This window comes from Ovis aries, chromosome 1 (genome assembly GCF_016772045.2).
Source record: "Ovis aries strain OAR_USU_Benz2616 breed Rambouillet chromosome 1, ARS-UI_Ramb_v3.0, whole genome shotgun sequence".
Lineage (NCBI taxonomy): Eukaryota > Metazoa > Chordata > Mammalia > Artiodactyla > Bovidae > Ovis > Ovis aries.
The window spans coordinates 229,580,390-229,596,152 of NC_056054.1; the positions used below are offsets into that span (position 1 = coordinate 229,580,390).

At 37.5% G+C, this 15,763-nt stretch overlaps 1 protein-coding gene across 2 annotated transcripts in view; it reads right to left on the reverse strand.

Moving 5' to 3' along the window:
* Window positions 1-1,694: 1,694 nt before the first annotated feature.
* GFM1 (G elongation factor mitochondrial 1) overlaps window positions 1,695-15,763 on the reverse strand; it is a 52,098-nt gene continuing 38,029 nt past the window's right edge. Inside the window, exons 14-18 of one of the 2 annotated variants that reach the window (XM_027958969.3) lie at window positions 11,753-11,915; window positions 10,028-10,172; window positions 3,908-4,068; window positions 3,087-3,140; window positions 1,695-2,928 (exon numbers count right to left, since the gene is read on the reverse strand). In XM_027958969.3, the coding sequence (XP_027814770.1) occupies window positions 2,797-2,928; window positions 3,087-3,140; window positions 3,908-4,068; window positions 10,028-10,172; window positions 11,753-11,915 (655 nt within the window). In that variant the 3' untranslated portion in view covers window positions 1,695-2,796. Of the gene's footprint in view, window positions 2,929-3,086; window positions 3,141-3,907; window positions 4,069-10,027; window positions 10,173-11,752; window positions 11,916-14,875; window positions 15,733-15,763 lie in introns of those variants that run through there. The other variant, XM_042235088.2, reaches the window with a different exon arrangement.

Below are 15,763 nucleotides of genomic sequence, written 5' to 3' on the forward strand. Positions count from 1 at the left end.
GCACAAAGTCTAAAATTGCTGACTTGATTTTGCTAGCTAACAGTGGAGAAAAATTACTTCATTTGCCTTGACATAAAATGAAAACCTCTAAATTCCCTAAGCCCTCTTTTCATTAAGAGTCTAAAAAACTCTGAGTCACTCTGACACAATGAGAGTTATAGGCAGTATCACATTCATTTTCCTAATCTCTTTCCAATTTTCAAAAATTTTAAGACATATAAGGTGACACCAGGATTTTGCCTGGATTCCTTTGATTCTACTCATAGTTTTGTTTTGAGCTATGAATAGTCAGAAGTTAATAAGTTCTTCTGAAAGTCATTTGGAAGTTTCTATGTTGGCCCTTGAATGAGAATCTTTCATGACATAATGAGCTTATTACACTAATTTCTCTCAACTTAGGAAATTCTATGACCTCTTCTGTGACCTTTCCTAACTTTCAAAGTGCTACAGCCACATAACATGCAGCCTGGCACTTATGGATAAATGAGTGAATGCTCACAATAAACTGCCTGTGAAAACATTAACTATTTCAATGATGCATTAGTTTTATTTGAAGACATTTTAAGCAGCAATTAAAGCTCGAATTCAAAAATTCATACTTTTGGAAAGTAGATGTTTTCTCCAAAGGGATTTATTCCTATTTGTCACAATTTACTACTTAACCTGGTGGCTGCCTTGGTTAACTGGCATCAATTTTAAGACCCATCCATATTTCAAAAGTATTAAAATATGAAAAACTCTAAAACTTCAGTGTTAAATTTTAGTGGGACTTACCTGGTGGTCCAGTGGCTAAGACTCTGTGCTCCCAATGCAAGGGGCTTGGGTTTGATCCCTGGCCAGAGAACTGATCCCATCTGCTGCAACTGAAAGTTTGCAAGCCACAAAGATCAAAGATCCTGAGGGCCATAACTAAGACCCGGCTGTCACAGCGACAATGTAGTAACTTCACAACCTAAATCTCAGAGTGAGCAAGGAGGAAAGGAATAATAGAAAATCGACTGTATATCTTTACAGATAAAGTTACCAAGCTAAGAACTAACAGCCCAAACTCTAACATCACACAAAAGAATATTAACAATATGACATGTGAACGTTTCATGTTTTGGAGGTACAGGTGATATTACAGGGGTCTTTAACCACGCCTGTACCTTAGAACACGCTGGAAAACCTTTGATCTTGATCCAAAGCAGCAGCAGCACCTAAGGGTTGGCCTGGATATTTTTTTAAAGCTCCGCGAATAATTTTAAATTCCCAGTCCTGCTACCAGGGGGAATCAGGGTGATACTACTGTCCAGTGCTGCTACCATTCTCCAGCAAATAATACTGTCTTCCTTTAAATTAGCCAACAATCATCCCAAAAGCAGGATAAAAGAGACCCTTATTTATACACGCTGTCATTAATTTTTTCCTTCTGCAGACTTTGGCTGGTAACGGGGTCTTTACCAACTATAACCGAACTGAGTCAACAAAAGATGTCGGTTCTGGTCTTGGATGGGTTCTTAATGAGATCTTATTCTTGTTTTTTTGGATGAGCCAATTCTGAATAATATAGTAGAACTTCCTGGCGAAGTCCAATATACCCTAGAAACAAAAGCTTAGCATTTGTCTTTCATAATCTCAACACAGTATGTGATACATTCCAACAGACTCAAATTCAACTAACATTTACTGCGTGGATAAACAGACTACCCAACAACCCTGTAAGTTGTATTTTATTATTTCCAAACTGCAGAAACATTAAAATGAACACAGACAAGCATATGCAAGGGTCTGTTTTTTACCTCACAGGTCTGCAAAAAAGTAACATTTATATCCCTGAAAACAAGCAGTTACAAATGTGTATAAGCCACAAAGTGAAGCCATCAGCTCTATATAAAACAGCTAGAAGTTTAGCTAGCATTTTAATACCCCAATGAAGAATCTGAAAAACATTCTCCATTAAGATCATATGAATCCTTTTTTATTTAAAAAAAAAAAATATATATATATATATATATATATCCCCATGACTCATTTATTTTAGACCTGGAAGTCTGTACCTTTTAACCTCTGTCAGCTATTTCACTGCCCCCCTCCCTTTTAACAACCACCTGCTTCTCTGTTCTCTGTGTCTATGAGACTTGGTTTTGTCACGTTCATTTGTTTTGATTTTTAGATCCACATATAAGTAAAATCATATAGTATCTGTCTTTAACTTATTTCACTTCACATAATACCCTCTAGGGCCATCCAGGTTGTCACAAAGGAACCCCACTCTTAAAAAAAAGTGACACTCCAAGAAGTATCATGATATATGCAATTCACTTTCAAGTATCAGCAAACAATATTTTTTTAAAGAATGGAAGTATGTGACCAGATGGGCAACAAACAGACAGCAAATATGACAAATTATCTGATAAACACTCTTAACAAAACTGTTCACTATTCAGTCTAGACGGATGGTATATGGCTGTTGTTTTTACTGTGTTTTCAGCTTTTCTGTATACTGAAAATTCTTACACTGAAAAATCTGCACATTTATATATGTTCTAAGCTTATAAGTAGAACAGAAATAAGTCTCCTCTCTCAAATAAATATTAACTATATTTTGATAATAACCATATTTTATTTGAGGTATAAAACCAATCAACAGAGTTGAGATATACACAGAATTAACCTTTACATAATACAAACTCCTGAATATATAGGATGGGCTTCTAAAGTTACTTGTTTTCAGCCTGAGTTTATTCCACTGGAATCCATTAAAGTATCCAAACTTGCAGATACAGTTAAAGTTTGTCAAGAAAGTGAGAAAAATTAGTTCTTGGCTTTTCCTTTTTTTACAGGAAGTTGACCTGTAGCTTCCAAATACTTATTAATGAGTTCTTCTTGTGTAGCTGGTGAACATGGCTGATATCTGCAGTACTCCATTGTATATTCTCCCTTCCCCTGGGGGTTCAAAACAAAATCAAAAAGATTTTTAAAAACCGGACCTCCAAAAACTATCAAGTAAAGAAAGTCATGCAAAGCCAAGATTTCACAAAAATGATCATTTTGTAGGATGGTCTCTTGAAGAGCACTGAAGTAAAATTTAAACACCTGCTTACCTCTGTGCATGACCTAAGTTCAGTAGAATAACCAAACATATTATTCAGAGGGACCTGAAAACAAACACAGTAAATACTTCAGCATTGCTTATTGGAAAATATTTTAGAAAAACACAGAAGCCTTAGCCATTTAACTCCTTTAGACCCAGTAACTAGTAACTCTTGGCTTAAAAGAATTAGAAGCCAAAGAAAAACTTATTGTTTTATTGCGAATAGAAACCCAATTTGAAGATAATTTCATTTGACAGTCACAACTAGCAAATCGATCTTTCAGTTTGGCGGAGTGGGCACCACTGACAGCCTTCCCCCTCGTCCCCACTCCACGCGGCTGCAGCTCAAGTACTCAGGGTGTTTCTTCTGTGAAAAGGTGAACATTAATAGAGCTCGTCTCTGGATTCCTCAATGATATGCCCACAGTAATGTCTTCTAGGAGACCTCAGGTAATATGACTAAAGCCCTTTCTCCCATGAACTTTAAGTCAAGTAAGGCAAAGGAGATAAATATTATCCTAATAAATGAGAACATAAGAAAACAGCTATGCAAATAAAGCTATCATGAGGAAGAAAAGGTAATTGTACATCTAAGAAAATGACATACAAAAGGCCTACATGAGATGAATCTCATTTTTACCTTTTACACTTAAAGAGATGCTCTAACAGCAAAGTATAGAAATTGACACACACATATATAAGCACAAATTCAACACTTGAATAGCCAGGGAAATGTGCCAATTTGCTCTACAATTTCCAAACACAAAAGCTAATCCTGATTTTCTCCTGTGGATGATAAAAGCAAGGTTGTCAGTGACTAACAGTACTTACATCTGCATACAGTGTAACATAGTCCTCAATTCCATCTTGTCCTGTGATTACCCCCTGGCGTCGGTTAATTCCTGCAATCACTGGTCCCTGAAATTCATTTGGGGCTATAACTTCCACCGACATAACAGGCTCGAGAATACATAATGCTGTATTTGCCAGGGCTGGGGTTTAAAGAAATAAATAATACATCAGTTTATTAATCTTTAAACAAACTGGAACTCTTTCCTTATCCAGATGTACAAAAGGGAGATGGAAAGTACTCTCCCAAAGGTACACACACAAATGATAAGATTAAAATATCTGATCTGGACTCATTTTTCTAGCAGCAGTAGCAGCCACTCTTTTAAATGGAACTTCCAGAAGGACAACACTTAATTCTAATATTAGTATGTCCATTACCATTTTTTATCCTTAAAAATCATGAGGTTGAAGAGAATAATATAAAAGGGGTCTTAGAACAACATTCAATAAAGTCCTTTCGCACTTAAATTATGCAGTTAGCGGTCACTAATTCCGAGATCCTTCATTAGCTGTTGAGTCTCTGACCCAGGTAAATCAACCCTTTCTTGTTGGTCCCTGGCAGACATTTATACTTGGAGACAACAATCAAGTCAGGCCTGAGATCTGTCTAGGCTAAACAATTTTAATACCTGATTGAGAGCTAAAAACACAAGTTTCTGCTTTCTGCTCTGCCTCTAATAAGTGACATGCCTTTTGGAAAAACACAATCAATCCAGGTATTGAGTTTCTTCACCTACAAAATAAAGACACTGGCTGAGATGCTAATGGTCATTTAAGCAGTATACCCCAATGTGTATGTCGACACATTTTTTTTTTTAGTCCCACTTAGTACTTAAACAGAATACTTCTTACTGTAACAGATGCTTTAGGGAGAAATGTAACAATGTGGAGAGAATGTAACTTCCAACACTCAAATTTAATATGGACATTATGACAGTGTGGAGTAATACTTCAGCCTCAGACTGGATGGATTATCTTTAAAGACTTGAAGCAGGATGTCCCTGGTGGTACAGTGGGTAAGAATCTGCCTGCCAATGCAGGGGATGCAGGTTTGGTCTGATTCAGGAAGATGCCAAATGCCACGGAACGGCCAGGCCTGAGGGCCACCTAAGAACACACACTGCACTACTGCAGCTGGTGAGCCTAGAGCCGCACTCCACAAGAGAAGCTCTGCAGCGAGAAGCCTGTGCACACAATGAACAGCAGCCCCCTCTCACTGCAACTTGAGAAAGCCCTCACGGCAACGAAGAGCCAGCACGGCCCAAAATAAATAACATATAAAAGACTTTCAACAAAGCACGAAAAGGTGACAAAGAAATATTTAATTTTTCAAAAAGTTAATCTTCCAAGCATCAATTGTTTATAATAAACTAGTCGGCAATTATTCTTGTATATTCCTTAAAGCACTTATTCTAAAGATACTAACTTAAGTGCAATACTTAGAAGAACAGCCATTTAATATACTTGGATTTCTTTGAAATATTTTCTAGTTCAAATCATATCTTAGCTCAGACCTACCTCTGACTCATTAGTCCTAATTAGTGAGTTTTGATTTCAAAAGAGGGATAAGTGAGCTCTGCAGATTCCTCAGTGTCATTAGCGAGGCCCTGCAGAATTCTATGTAGATATCTAAAGCAGTTTAGACTAAAAATTCTAGACTGCAGAAGCAGCTCTATTTCTTGTAACTTCTTGGGTTACCACAATAGCTGGGCTTTCTTGGTTCTGCTGCTGCTGCTGCTGCTAAGTCGCTTCAGTCGTGTCTGACTGTGCGACCCCATAGACGGCAGCCACCAGGCTCCCCCATCCCTGGGATTCTCCAGGCAAGAACACTGGAGTGGGTTGCCATTTCCTTCTCCAATGCATCAAAGTGAAAAGCGAAAGCGAAGTCGCTCAGTGCTCAGTCGTGTCCAACTCTTCACGACCCCATGGACTGCAGCCTACCAGGCCCCTCCATTCATGGGATTTTCCAGGCAAGAGTACTGGAGTGAGGTGCCTTCTCCGTCCTTGGCTCCAAATAAATGCAATTAATGCAGAACCCAGGTGGTGCTAGTGGTAAAGAACCTGCCTGTCAATGCAAGAGACATAGGAGATGCAGGTTCAATCCCCTGGAGGGCATGGCAACTCACTCCAGTATTCTTGCCTGGAGAATCCCATAGACAGAGGAGCCTGGTGGGCTATACAGTCCATGGGGTTGCAAAGACTCAGACATGGCTGAGCACACACGCACAGAGGTACCCAGAAAGAGGGATGTGAACAGACATATTTAGTTACATATTATCTAGTGTTTTCAAAAGGTCAGTAATATAAAAGAGCTGAAGTGTGAAAGAGTCATCATATCCTAAAGGGAAAGAAGGGGCCAGTATACAGTATCCATCCCTTAACTGTTGAGGGCGACCTGTCCAGTTCTGTTTCATATTTCCCCCACCCTCCTTTTAATTCCTTCTTTCTTCCTAAATCCACCTTCTGATTCACTTGCCCTTCTTCATGCTTTTCTCTATCCCATTCCGTAATGACAAGACTGCAGAACTAATTCATCCTGCCATTTTTCAATAGTCACACAGCAGCCAAGTCCTAAAAGCAATTTTTCCTCAAGTAGAACAGCAGGAAGTGAAAATATCCACACCATCCATCACAAGACCTTTAAGTCTAAAGTGGTGGGCAGAGGTGGTAATGTTTCTATTTCAGTCCACTAGGGATAAAGCTGAAAACACCACGCTGGGCGCCAAAGAGTTTTGAGAGGAGGTGGTCAAGGGCTAGGACCCTGGTGAGGGTTTAACTCTCAGTTCCACCACTAACTAACACGTAGCCTTGGGTCATTCGATTAACTACTCTTGAGTCTCAGTTTTTTCAACTATCGGGTCACTGTGGAAGATATGATAATTCATGTACTTAGCATAATATTATTACACAGCACAAAAGTCATCAATAAATGTTACTGTGACTTCTCTGAGACAAAAATCTGGGAATGGGTGGCATGGAACAGGTCAAAGGTAATATGAAGGTAAGAGGGATAAGCTTTCACTATGCCCAAACACATATGTGCAAGTGTGTTGTGTGCTAAATCACTTCAGTCGTGTCTGACTGTGACCCCATGGACTATAGCCCAACAGGTTCCTCTGTCCATGAAATTCTCCAGGCAAGAATACTGGAGTGGGTTGTCGTGCCATCCCCCAGGGGATCTTCCTGACCCAGGGATCGAACCTGTGTCTCTTGTGTCTCCTGCACTGACAGTCAGGTTCTTTACCACTAGCACCACCTGGGAAGCCTGTGCCATGTTTAAGCACATTCTGATTTAATAGTGTGGAATTACTATCTGCAAGCAGCTGGACATGCCCATTTCCACAGAGTTAAGTATGAAGAAGAGCCAGGATTCAAACTCAGCCCAGGAGATCAAAAAAGGGACAATGATGAGTAAAATGAGCTAATGTAATCCTGGGTAGGCCTTTATTTCTCCTGTGGAGTAACTACAAATTAAATGTTTGTGGGGAGACCAAGCACAGTGGTCTAAATATTGGCCAAAGCAAATGATGGTGGGACTTCCCTGGTGGTCCAGTGGCTAAGACTCTGCACTCCCAATGCAGGGGTCTGGCTTCAATCCCTGGTCAGGGAACTAGATCCCACATCCTGCAACTAAGAATTTGAATGCTGCAATTAAAGAGTTCGAATGTCACAACTAAAGATCCCGTATGCCACAACTAAAAATATCCTGCAGCTACAAAGAAGATCAAAGATCCTGCATGCTGCAAAAAAGACCAGGGCAGGAAATGAAAAATTAAGAAAAGAAAAGAAAATGATGGTAATGGTTAACATCCATGGGGTGAAATCCCTGAAAGAAGATTTAATTTCACGTTTCAGTTTTAGTTATATCACTGATTAATTTCAGGGATAAAGTTTAAATTGTGACTGAATATAGTTCCAGTTTTCACTTTTTAAAATTAAAAACATATGAGAACATGAACTATTTTTCTTCCAATTTTGATAATAGTTCAAAAGTATAAGTTAATCTGATATTAAGCTCAATTATCAACATTTACCACCTTAAAACTCATATGATAATCAGTGGAGGTATGTGTATGAAAAGCTGATTTTCATAAGAGCCCAGCAAAACTTTTTTTATTCTTTTACACTTTTATCTTTTAATCATGGAGAAAAAAGAATCAGATGATGAAATAGCAAAGTAACTTGTTTTTCATGCTAGCACCCTATTTATTTGCACATATTTTTCTGGCAAAAAACCCCACAATACTCCTCAGTTCTATTATCGTCTAGTGCTTTTCCTTTGCTTCCCTATCAGGCAATTAATCACACATAAGAATATCTGCACACTTAAGTATTTAAAAACTAAATGGTACATATCTGTTTAATTAATATTCATAGACATACAGATTTTTTTCATGGATATATGTATATTATGGACATCTAATCTACATTTATTTATATTTCATATAGGTACAACTGAAAAGCATGATGCTCTTTATTGATTTTACCAATTATCTTGCTTTGTGTAACCTCTATCCAGGAAAGCTACCTATTTCCAGGATAGAATAGTTGGTGATTTCTAATTTGTCTTAACTATACTAAAAAAAGTATCACAATGCATATCTTTATCAAATCATCACTTAAAATATTACAGTTTTGTCAACTGCACCTCAATAAAGCTGAGAAAACTATAGAGTGATTACAACTAAATTGTCAATTTAAGACTTATTAAAGTAGTAAACACCTTTGAAGGCAAAAGGCAGGTGTTATAATCTGCTGCTGCTGCTGCTAAGTTGCTTCAGTCGTGTCCAACTCTGTGTGACCCCACAGACAGCAGGCAGTCCACCAGGCTCCTCTGTCCACAGGATTCTCTAGGTAAAAATACTGGAGTGGGTTGCCATTTCCTTCTCCGTCATGCCTAATGAAATTTTACTTTGTGACTTTATTTCCCTTTTCCTATTAACACAATTGTCAGACTGTGACAAAGTTTCTAGATCATAGGTTTCAACTGCATTTTTAATAGACAGCTAGCTGGCATAAAGAAAATAAAGCATTCTTTTACTCTTTCACAACTAGGAAATGAAATAACAAATAACTAATGGCTCCCATTAAGTAAAATAAGGAATTAGCGGCTTGGTCAAAAAATAAGCAACCTTCTCCAGCCATTGCCCCACACCTGATCACAGATGCAAACAGACTAAAAACCACCAAGTCCAACACTCAAACAAAATCAATAAAATCCTGATTTTCTGAATGCCTGGAAAAGAAGTGTTAGAATTTTCTGCTGTCCATTTTGACCCTCTTTGATAAAAATATTTATGAAATATTTTATGAACTATAATGTAATTTTCTGTGAAAGCACACTAATGGACATAACTAATGAATCATCATATAATGGACATGGAAGAGATGACAAACAGAATGAATTCTCTGACTTTCAGTTATAACTTAAAATTCTTCTGTTGAATAACCCTGATATCAAACTGCTGTGTCATTTGCTTTTCTCTCTTAAAAGCAATCAATCAGATACACCTGCAATTGTTTATGGTTCTGGTATTATCAGGGTTTTAATACACTTCATTATCCTTGTGAGGAAGGTTGATAATTTTAGCAGTTTAGTAAGAAATCTGCACTGAGAATAAGGTTTACTGAATTCTTTCATAATGCCTAAAAGCCTACAATGTTATACGTGAAAAAACTGTTTACAAATTTATAGGTTTTCTGACATCTGAATAAATCACTAAAAATAGCATGACTAGTTAATGTTTCTTTAAAATATTTCTTAAAATTCTAAGCATTTGTCTTCTCTATTAAAAATACAGGTTGCAGATTATCTATGAATTTAAACATATGAAAAGTATCAGATAATTGAGGAGAACAAAGTAGGATCTTAGTTTTGTAAAAAAGAAAACACGGTAATCTATCCTCACACTGATTCTATGAATACCTGTCCAGAACCTATCTTGTTCCCTGGTGTGCTGCCTACTGCCCCAGGGGAAGGGGGTAGAAGGGGTGGGGGTGTTGGGAGAAGACCTAAGCAACATAGTGCCACCTTCTGTGGCTCTGATGGTCCACTAGGGAAGCAGATCATCGATGGGGCAGGTGCCAGGCACAGCATACCTTGCTTAAGAGCACCTTCTCCTGCGCGGATGAAAGAGATTTCATTGGAATCCACCATGTGATGTGCTCCATCTTGCAGAACAAACCGGAGCCCAGAGAGCTTGTGACCAGACAAAGGGCCCTTCTCGCAGGCATCCAAAAACCCCTGTTAATGAATAAGCTTCTTGAGTGTCTCTTCACTTGCAGATACATTAAGAAAAACCCTCAAACATTTTAGTATTCAGAAGTTTAACATTTTCATGTATATTTCATTAAAAAAAATTTCTTTAAAGTTGAACAGCCTATTTAAGCTTTATTATTGTGGAATGTAGATGAGCAATCCTTTGGAACAGTCTATTACTTAAAGGTATGAAATGGTTTGAAAATGATGCTGAGTGTTAGCAATCACATTCTCATAACCTAATATTCAAGAATTACTAAACTCTCATGATACATTATAGAGGCAGCATGATCTTAGTTTTACAAGGCGTAAACAGAGGAAAGGCAAATCTTAAAAATTCCCTAAAGTAAAACTTTAATCAAAACTGACATCTTATCAACAGCTATGTCTTAAGCTCCTACTCTATACCTATCACTGCTCTGACTCACTGGCAGACCACTACATAATAATTTTTGTGCTACACAATGTAAGAACTAAAATTAAAAACTAATTTCATTTTTCCAAAGCAATTCTTTTAAGACACAGCTTTATTGAGATATAACTGATATACAATAAATTATACATATTTAAAGAGTGCAATTTAATATGTGTGCAGTTCTTTTTCATTCAGTAAATAGTTGTAGAGCTGCTACAACTCAAGTTAGTTTACACAGTTGCACATGTAGTACAATATATTTCTGACATTTCAAAATTGTGAACTCTGAATGCTGTAAAACATCTAACCTTTCCTTCACCTATGTGAACCTTAGAGAACAAAAGATAATTTAAATTTGTGTGAATGACACATTCATTTGTGTGAATGACAAAATACTGCTTTGAAATTAAGTATAATGGATGATCACAAAAACTGCTACCACAATTAATGCTAAAACAAAAATCATGATCTGTTAATAAAGACTTCTAAGTTAAAAGTTAAAAGATTTTTAAAAATAACCTCAATCTTTACGAACAGACAGTTGCTAAAGGTTTACAACAGTCTTAAAGCCAGTGATGTAGAAAGCTAGTAAAACACAAATAACCCCTTATATGTGCAAAACACCTCACAATTCCCAAAGAAATGTCAGAGTCTTATCCAATCCTCGATTTTGTGAGGGGTTCAGGATTAAGTATTATATGCTCAATTTACAAAAGAAAGTGGCTCTGAACACTGTGATTTACCCAAGGACATATTAATCATTAGCAGAGATAACAATACACGCAGGTGTGGAAATCTTAATGCATGGCCATTCTACTACAAGGGTACTACATGTAAGACTTTCACAAACCCCTAACGACTACTGGAAATTTCAATTGCTAATTATAATCAATCAAGTAGTTTCAATTTATCAAGAGAAATGTAATAACTATGATTCAGAAACAGAATGATTTCCTCTCGTTGTCATAGCTTATATTTATAGCTCTTGAACTTAATGATTCTAAACCAGATGGAGAGCTTAATCAGATAAAGCAGCAGGACCGGAACAAAAATGAACCATAGAAGACATGATAGCAATATGATTTGATATCTAATACACTGTTTTTTTGTTTTTTTTAATGCAATAAAGGCTTTGTTTGTTTCTTTTTACCTTTTCCACAGCAGGCACAAACTGCTTTGGTACATTTGACCCAAATGTTTCATCTGAAAACTCCAGCTTAGTGTAGTTCTCTGGGTCCAGAGGCTCCAGTACACCTATCACTTTTCCAAACTGGCCTGCACCACCTGATTGTTTTTTATGTGTAAAGTCAAACCTGAAAGTAATATGAGAAGAAAAAAAAAAATCAACATAGTGTAATTACCAAAATGAAATAAACTCCTATTAACTGAAATGAAAACCACCTCTCATCAATTTTACTTCTTCCTTCAAATAGGATGGCCTTGCTATAAAATTTTATTATAGAATTTATTTAAAAAGGAATTCACTCCTTTCTGTTCTTACTTAGAGGTGGGGTACTCCATCAAGTAATCCATGGTTTCAATTCTGCTAATTTATCTGAATTTCACAAGTAGAAAGTAAAAGCGTTACAATAAAGAGTCAGTGGAAGGTTCTTATTCTAACCTACACTCCAAAAAGCTTACCCATTTTCTTTTGGAAACAGGGTTCTGTTTCCCTGGGACACAGGGTTCTGTCCTGAATCTCTCTGAGGACAGTTATCTGAAAATAGGAGTTATGCAGTAATTCATCCAGATAGTTATTTGATTTTACAACTTGGACACTATGGACTAAGAAAATACAAAAAGGGCAGTTTCAGGAAGGATAACTAATGCCTGAAAATGATTAATGGCAGACTCAGCACAATTAACATAAGTCAAGTCCTCCAAATAGACACATATATAGACACAGGTCAGTGTTTACTTCAAATTATTAAAGACAACATTAATAAGATGGCATAAGCATCTTGCATGCATATTAAATATATGTAAATATAGGCTAGTATATCACTTAAAAAACATTTCATGAGTTTCTACTGTTTGCAAGGCATTTTTCTTTTAAACTGCAACCTTCCTCAAGACCATAAGATGGAAGAAGCTGGCTGCCTTCAAAGTTGTCTACAGATAACTGCAGGTAAGTGGACATTAATGAACATCTGTTCCTGCATAGAGATCTGTGAATGGTTTGGCAGAAGTAAATAGCAATTTCAGTAGGAGATGTCAGCTTGGAATGAGTTTTCATAGAGACCCTAAGTGTGAATGTGCCTGATGAATTGCCTTTAAATAATGTTGCAGTTGCCAAGAGTTTCAGGATGGGCTGGCGAAAACAACGCTGAAAGGTAAACAGACATCAGAACCAAAAGGACAGCAGAAGAGAAATAACTGCCAAATCACCACAGAATTACTAAGGGTTTCAAAACGGGTCCAATGACATATTTTCAGGTATGCTCAAGTCCTCCAAGACAATGTAAATTGTTTTCAATTTAATAATAATATCCATACAACATACTCTAGATCTGTGCTGTTTATATGATAATCACTAACCACGGATATTTAATTGAAGCTAATTACAATTAAATAAAATTTAAAATTCAATTCCTTAGTTACACCAATCACATTGCAAATGATCAACAGGCAAGCGTAGAGAGTGGCTACTGTCCAGGACAGCAACTGCCAAAACATTCCCACCGCTGCACAAAGTTCCAATGGACAGCAGTGCCCTGGAGGACCAGCTTACAAATGAGTTATCCATGCAGTTTCAGGGATCCTGGCTGAGTTTATAACCGAGTGGATGCCAGATAAGAGGATACAAGTGCCAGGCTTATGCTAAGTGCTTTCTATGGACTGTAGTACTTATTCTTCACCACAGACCCATGAAGTAGGCACTATTTTTTTATCATTATTTTACAGGTGAGAAACCTGAGGGTCAGAGAAGCTAAGTAACTTGCCAAATGTGATGCAACTCTTAAGTGGCAGAGCCAGAATTTGCACCAAGACCAACAAACATGTTTCTAGAAGGACAGTAAGAATATAAACGATGCATTCAACTCAAAAGCCTTGTAAGGACGCTGCACAAAGAGATTTTCCTGGAGCTTAGAGAAGCGGAAGAACTAAGACACCACTTGGTAGGCAGTGAACAGACACGCTGAAGGTACAAGAATCCATGCTCTTGTGGTCAGACCACTGGCATTCTGTGAAAGAGTTTCACTTTGGCGAAACATCATCTCTCACATAAACGTTAATGTTGATTAGAATTGTGTTGGTTTTACTGTATATCTTATTTTGTAGATTTATTTTGACTTTATAGTCTTACCAAAGTTGCAAGCCATAGGTGTTTTTACTTATTTTCATACAGTTATTTAAAACAATAATTTAATTTGCACGATCCCAGAGACTTATAATAATTTTGCTACTTTCAAGGTAACTCATACATTATTCAACTTTGAGGATAATGATCTCTTGATTAACCATTAATGGAATTTTATGAAGAAACTAAGATCTCAAGGACTCTATCGGGATAAGACTCTATTAACGCAGCTTATTTAACATCTACACAGGCAGCTTAAAGTTGTTACTGTGTACTTCCCTGGCGGCCCAGTCTGCAATGCGGGAGACCCGGTTCGGTCCCTGAGTAGGGAAGATCCCCTGGAGAAGGAAACAGCTACCCACTCCAGTATTCCTGCCTGGAGAATTCCATAGACAGAGGAGCCTGGCAGTTTACAGTCCATGGGGTTCAGACATGACTGAGCAATAATATAATATTTTTTAAAAAACCTTAATGTGTGTTTTTAGCAAATAAACACCTGATATTGTCTGTCACCCAGCACCTCTATTATCTACAGAGATGGTAATTACATTCTTAAAGCTTCAAACTGGTGACTTTGGGGGGTTCACATACCGTATTTCTCACAACTCTAACTGGTAATAACACAGGAGATGTTAACTAGCTGCATGTGAAACTTTAACATTTCATTTTCAGCAAAAAGATCTATGCAATTAGAATGTATTTGACCTCTCTTTCTTGGGCACTATCAAAGGAGCACATAATTCACACAACTATTAAGAACACACACAAACAACTATCTCAGAGGTTGGCTGTTAGATGAATGAGCCACTGGCCCTTCCATCAAAAGAAGGAAAACAGCTTTCAGTTTTTCAGAAAAAGCCTTCAGAGAACAAACGAAACCCTTTCTTTCTCTAGTTACTTGACAGCTGTTGGCTAATATAACTAGAAAGGATGGGAATGCCTTACTACCTACTATTCTTAAAAAAAAAACTATTTACTCCAAAGACTTTATTAATAAATAAATTTAAAAGGGTATTTGAAGAAAAGAACATATTACAAATACATTAAAATTTTTGTTTGTTTAAAGCAACACAACTTATGTATCTACCCAAAGAACCTTCAAAACCCATTTTGGGAAAAATACCTAAGAATCTTTATTTCTAAACCAACAAGCTACAGTGTCAGTTTGGTTACATATCTGAAGAAAACGAATCTTAGCTGCCAGTTCAATAGCACTTCTTAAGAACAGTCTACAGTGCCTTTAAAGGTGACAGAAAAAGGTAATTAAGAGACCTGGAGAGTAGAAACGCACTGACTACTAAGTTTGTGCTTCCTTAAGGAGCTTTTAAAAACTGCTTTTGTCAGAAGTACTTAAATGTAGTGCCTTGTATAAACTCGGTTTTAAATTATGTTTTAATCCTCTTTCAAAGTGATCCAGAAAGTTGGAAGCATGGTGTGATCGAAATCTTATCTTTCTAAGATTAGCAAAGGAAGAGAAGGGTCCATTACATAATCCTCCAAATTAATGCGATCGCTTGCTGCTGCTGCTAAGTTGCTTCAGTCGTGTCCGACTCGGTGCGACCCCAGAGACGGCAGCCCACCAGGCTCCCCCGTCCCTGGGATTCTCCAGGCAAGAACACTGGAGTGGGTTGCCATTTCCCTCTCCAATGCATGAAAGTGAAAAGTGAAAGTGAAGTCGCTCAGTCGTGTCCGACTCCAAGCGACCCCACGGACTGCAGCCTACCAGGCTACTCCGCCCAAGGGATTTGCCAGGCAAGAGTACTGGAGTGGGGTGCCATTGCTTGCAGTCTTTCAAACCCTGATTTGTGCAGAACTGAGTAAGCTTGTTCCTGGAAAGGAGAAAGAAAAGAAGGAATCACA